Source organism: Eurosta solidaginis, chromosome 5 (genome assembly GCF_040869045.1).
Source record: "Eurosta solidaginis isolate ZX-2024a chromosome 5, ASM4086904v1, whole genome shotgun sequence".
In the NCBI taxonomy this organism is placed as follows: Eukaryota; Metazoa; Arthropoda; class Insecta; order Diptera; family Tephritidae; genus Eurosta; species Eurosta solidaginis.
Window position 1 is genome coordinate 274,646,342 of NC_090323.1, and position 5,980 is coordinate 274,652,321.

The 5,980-nt window shown below is 40.4% G+C and overlaps 1 protein-coding gene across 3 annotated transcripts; it reads left to right on the forward strand.

Annotated features, from left to right (window-relative positions):
• The first annotated feature begins 351 nt into the window (after positions 1-351).
• On the forward strand, positions 352-5,553 carry LOC137251903 (protein phosphatase methylesterase 1). 3 transcript variants are annotated; one of them, XM_067786885.1, is made up of 8 exons: positions 352-505; positions 672-790; positions 852-1,050; positions 1,108-1,217; positions 1,282-1,593; positions 1,653-1,895; positions 3,069-3,226; positions 5,119-5,553. In XM_067786885.1, the coding sequence occupies exons 2-8, from the start codon at positions 717-719 to the stop codon at positions 5,268-5,270; spliced, it is 1,248 nt and encodes a 415-aa protein (XP_067642986.1). In that variant the 5' UTR covers positions 352-505; positions 672-716; the 3' UTR covers positions 5,271-5,553. The 3 variants fall into 3 exon arrangements, with proteins under 3 accessions (XP_067642986.1, XP_067642987.1, XP_067642985.1); XM_067786886.1 differs by having other exon boundaries at positions 391-505; positions 579-790; XM_067786884.1 differs by having other exon boundaries at positions 429-790.
• Positions 5,554-5,980: the final 427 nt, after the last annotated feature.

Sequence of the window (5,980 nt, forward strand, 5' to 3'; positions counted from 1 at the left end):
TAATGCAATAAACCAGACGTCTACAAAAATTTTTGAAAAATAGTATTGAGCAATTAATTTAAGTAATCGAACAGCGATTAAACAGTTGATCGAGGCTGTTTACTGTCGTGAAAGTTTTTATCAAACAGTCGGTATATTTGGTCTGTATAATTGTTCAATTTGTAGACTGATAAATAAATAAAAAAAAAAAAAAATACGCCACTTGTATGAATTCACAATGATCTTGGCTGAACGATACAAGGTGGCAGCACGGGACAGCTGATTATAAACTTGTTTTATTTCATTTGATACAAAACATCCGGCGCAGACGATTTTGACATTTGTCCATCGCATTTAAAAAAACGAAGTACATGGAATTTTTATTTATGTGTGTAGGTATGTCATAATGCTGCCACCTTGTATCGTTCCGGCATGTCCAAAATATGGAATATAATGAGAAAAACGAACACAGTTGCAAACTCTGCGAAATCATTGAAAGGTGCAATTAAAAATTCACCAAAAAATTGTAAGTTATATCTGTTTATTTCTAATATTCTCAAAATAAGTAATTATAAAAGTTTGTAAAAACAAACCTGAAGAGGCGCCTCAGAAGGCGTTCTTTTCTATAATCAAATCGAGTCGCCAAATCGCCAACAATATACTATATTTTCTACTGTGTTGGTTGCTTTTAGTCCAACCAATCTCAATCTATAGATCGCAAAGAAAAGGAAACAAAAATGTCAAATTTGCAGCGGTCCATTCTCAAAAATCGTCTACCACCTACTATTCCTGGCGGACGCATTGGCAGAAGGTATGTCAGGTTCGATTTAAATAATTCAGTGATTTGTTTTTATATAAAATATACACTGTAGCGACTCATTCAAAAAGTCTCGCATCCGAGATTTCAAACCGACACTTTGGAGTGATTTCTTTGCTGAAAAAGAAGATGTAATTCTGGATAAAAAACGTACTTTTCGTATTTACCGCACAAAACAACCACAAAAACCTGGTCCAATTCTGCTGCTTCTTCATGGGGGTGGATATTCTGGTTTGACATGGTCACACTTTTGCGTAAGGATATAGTTATGTTGTCTATTTAATTTGGATATTAATTTTACGTTTATTCAGGTGGAAATAACTCGCATTATTCATTGCCAGTGTCTTGCAATAGATTTGCGTGGACATGGCGACACCAAAACAGAACAAGAAGATGACCTTTCTTCAGATACCCTCGCAGAGTAAGATACCTACGATTTGACATTGATCATAATATCCGGTAGTAATTTTGAGTTTACTTGATAGAGATATAGGCGATCTTGTGCTTAAACTTTACCCGGATGATATTCCGCCAATCTACCTCGTTGGTCACTCTATGGGCGGCGCTATAGCTGTTCATTTTGCACACAAGGCAATCATCTCAAGTATAATTGGCATTACTGTCATTGATGTGGTCGAAGGCACTGCAATGGAAGCTTTAGCCAGTATGCAAAGCTTTCTACGTTCACGACCCACCCATTTTAAAAGTATACCAAATGCTATTGAATGGTGCATACGAAGTGGCCAAATACGCAATGTAGATAGCGCAAAAGTCTCAATGCCGGGACAAATTATTAAGTAAAAAAATTTCAAACAATTGATATTTAATATGGTTGTGATAAAATTTTTAAATTCAGTTGCACAACGAAGCTGCTAGCCACTAATGAGTTACCTCTGCCAGAAGACGAAGCCGATGATGGCACTTCACCAAGTAGCTTTACACATCCTTTCAGTATTTCCGAAGATGAAGAAATGGGAAATGATAATGGAGGAGCCCCCACAACTTCAACGACTACTGCATCTGGAAGCGAGAATGACAGCAGTTTGGACTCGTCCGATTTCAAAAAACCATCTTTGCCAAATGATGAATCACAAAAAAGGTACATAAATATTTGAAGCGATTTGCAGAAATGAGTGACCCTAGACGAATAAAATATTTACTTTTCAATTATTTGATGTCCCTGCAAAAATCGCGAGTACTCCATGCATGCATGTATGGAGCACTCGCTATGGGCCAAGCGAGTGCACCAAAATTAACAACAATTCATACAAAAAATATGGTCCAATTAACATTGCGAAGTCCTGTTGTTGTTGTTGTAGCGATAAGGTTGCTCCCCGAAGGCTTTGGGGAGTGTTATCGCTGTGATGGTCCTTTGCCGGATACAGATGCGGTACGCTCCGGTAACACAGCACCATTAAGGTGCTATCCCGACCATCTCGGGAACGATTTGTATGGCCACATTAAACCTACAGGCCATCCCTTCCTCCCCACCCCCCAATTTCCATGAGGAGCTTGGGGTCGCCAGAGCCTCGTCTGTTAGTGTGACAGGATTCGCCGCGGATAGGTGAGGTTGGCAATTGGGTTTAAAGAAGCTGTATATTGCGCTGGCAACCTAAAGGATTGCGCTACACAGCCCCTTGAATCTGGTATTTTAGTCGCCTCTTACTACAGGCATACCTACCGCGGGTATATTCTGACCCCCTAGCCCGCTGTGGGATTTGCGATGTCCTAGGACTGGACCATATACTCCAGCTCAGCATTACATCAGAGTAATCCATGGAGTACTCCAGTATGACACAAGTGGACCGCATGATCCAACAACAACAACGAGATCCAACGATTTTGGCAGGGATATATCAGTTTTTGAGTAGCAGTTGGTCGGATAAAGATCCGATATTCTCCGAAACTAGTACCTTAGCTCTGTTAATTCCAATTTATTAGCTATAGAATTATGTGTTGTGTTTAACAACGCCGTAAATTCCTTTTGATGTATTTTGTTTTTATAAATGGTGCGTACGATAAGATGTATTATAAAATGTTTAAAAGGCGGATAATTTTAAAAATAGCATGCATTTGAGACGCCTTAAAATTAAGAAAGGAAGGATTGAAATAAACTTAAACTCGCACATGAGCGACAGGGGACTGCGTACTCAAACATATTTGAATCAAACAGTAAACATTGCTATGTCTTCATATCTGCAAATCATTTTGTACCTAAAGCATTATACACTAATTCATTAACAAAAATGTGCAAAACTAATTATTTTTAAAGGTATACTTGGCGTATTGACTTGTCGAAATCAGAAAAGTATTGGGTAGGCTGGTTTACTGGATTAAGTGAAAAGTTCTTAAATTTGCGTGTTCCCCAACAATTGTTATTAGCCAGCATTGACGGCTTGGATAAAACATTAACTGTTGGCCAGATGCAAGGTGGGTATAATACATAGAATAAGAACTCACTCAAACTCGTAAGTACTTCGAAAATCTCATGAAATATGTGTGAGCGGAGCACGCTCCGTCTACCACAAAGAAGGTCCTGGGATCAAGTCCCGAGTAAAGCAACATCAAAATTTAGAAACATGCATGGCACACCAGTTGTCCGCTTTCGCTCGCGACAAACGGTGCCTTCAGCTAACGCGGTCGCTCCAACCCATCACTACAATCTACGCGGCATGAACAATAGCAATGCCGAGCACAAGCTTTTACCATCGTCGCACCCTTCTTTTCCGACACACGCATTCGTGTAAGAAGGAGTCATGCACTTCTAGTCCCGCACACTATGTGCTCCGGATGCCAGCTGAGAAACCGAAATTGTATCTAAAGTACAAAGCCGCAACAAAATGCTCAAGTAGCTTGCCGGCCGCTCATGTGCTACGCGTCATCAGTTTGGTCGCCTGGGATTCAAGGGGTTGTGTAGCGCAATATATAGCTTCTCCAACCCAATTGTCAACCTCACCTTCGAGCGGCGAATCCCGTTTCACTAACAGACGAGGCTCTGGCGACCCCAAGCTCCTCATGGAACTTGGGGGTGGGGAGGGAGGGATGGCCTGAAGGTTTAATGTGGCCATATAAATCGTTCCCGAGATGGTCGGGCCAGCACCTTAATGGTGCTGTGTTACCGGAGCGTATCGGATCTGTATCCGACAAAGGACCATCACATCGATAACACTCCCCAAAGCCTTCGGGGAGTAACTAATCGCTACAACAACAACAACAACAACAGTTTGGTCGCCTGGAAAAGGATGCAGGCCTGTCAAAATGCTGCAATCAGAATTGCCACGGGATGTTTCCTACTAAACCCTGAACACCTATGTAGGCGGTGAGGCCAAAAAGCTCAACATTAAAGAGTGCAACGAAATGCTGAAAAAGCATTTTTGCTAAACTGTCAAAAACCAGGACACCTTAGCAAACAACTGCTTGATCTAACCTCACCTCCACGGGGATTAAGGGAACATCTTCATAAGCACTGAGACAAGCTCCTGCCAACACAGCCGTTTGATCCAGACAAGCATAAGGAGGACCTAAGCAAAATCCACACAGATTTGGTAAACGCCTTTGCCAGGGCGCGCCCGGTGAACCCTGTTATCAATATACAATATCCTACTATTGCAGAAGAAGAAAGCATACTACCAATATACCACCACCCACATACCACCAATCATTTTTTCAATTGTAATGTGGAACTTACGCCTGTAACACCAATCTCCCTATGGTTCGCCCCTGTTGAAACTGCCAGTTTCCTTGGACTCCCGTTAGAGGACTTTGATGACAATTTGTAAGTGATCGTGCTCATTGAATGGGGCGACCCCAGCGGGTCAGGGGATCAAAATATACCCGCGGTAGGTATGCCTGTCGTAAGAGGCGACTAAAATACCAGATTCAAGGGGCTGTGTAGCGCAACCCACCTTAATAGTGTTATGGTCCCGGAGCGTACCGGATCTGTATCCGGCAAAGGACCATCACATCTATAACACTCCCCAAAGCCTTCGGGAAGCAACCTTATCGCTACAACAACAACAACAACATTGAATGGGGCGAAGCACTGTTAACACAATAACAACAGTGTATTTCCGCCAATTTGTAGAAAAAATAAAAATGAGCACGACGCAAATAGGAAAAGAAACTTGGCCTAATTCTCCTCCGACGTAAATCGCGCCAAGTATCAATTTTTTTAGTTTACAAGTTTTGAGAGTTCTACGGTTAAGAGGTACATACATATATACAAGTTTGTATGAGTTCGAGTAGAATGTTGCAATATAAAAATTTTTTGTTTTTATTTTGTTAAATAACTTATATAATAATGCATATTTTTCTCTAAAAAGGCCGCTTTCAAATGCAAGTTCTAGCACGATGTGGACATGCTGTTCACGAGGACCGTCCCCATGAGGTAGCCGAAGTAATTAGTGGTCATCTTATACGTAATCGTTTTGCTGAAGCAGCTGGTGAATTTCACTTCCATTTGCCAGCTTGTTAAGTCGTTCAAAGTGTCAATCAGCGAGATAAAGCAGAGCCGAAAAGTTGGTTGAATCCAGAGTCTTAATAAGTTAAATTTTTAAACTTAAATCCGTTGGGAAACACTCAAAATAAAAGCTGCGGGTTCTAGTATTTCAAAAGCTGTGCGGATATTTAAAACAAAATATTTTATTGATATTAATATTTGATCAAATTTAAGTAAATTATACAATTCAGTTTAATCACCATGAATATTATGTGATCATTTCCCAATTTTTCCATTACAGAAACAACAACGGAGCGAATTTATCTTTGTTTTCTTTCTTAAATTTCTCAAAGGTGTTAAAGGTTTTAAGCGAGGTGAATCCATACTGAATTCGCCTTGGTTTTAAAAATAAGCAACATACATGACACTAAAATCAAGGAATTCACTGTAATATTCACTTGACATTCGGCTTTTAAAAAAGATTTGCCCTTTTGATTTCTGTGAAATTTCCAGGGCGAAGAGAATTTCATGGAAAAGTTTCTGTACGAACATATAGTTCTCCAGCGAAACAGCACGATTGAAAAAAGTCCTAGCAAGGGGAAATATAGTCCAGGGACTAATAAAGAAAGAGAACGGGAAATAGTCACGTAATAGTGAGGAATCTCTTGAGGTGCTTTTCGAAAAACATTTCCTATCGGGAGATGGTTTAGAAGAGCCAGCAGACAGCACTCACACTTCGAAGTAGA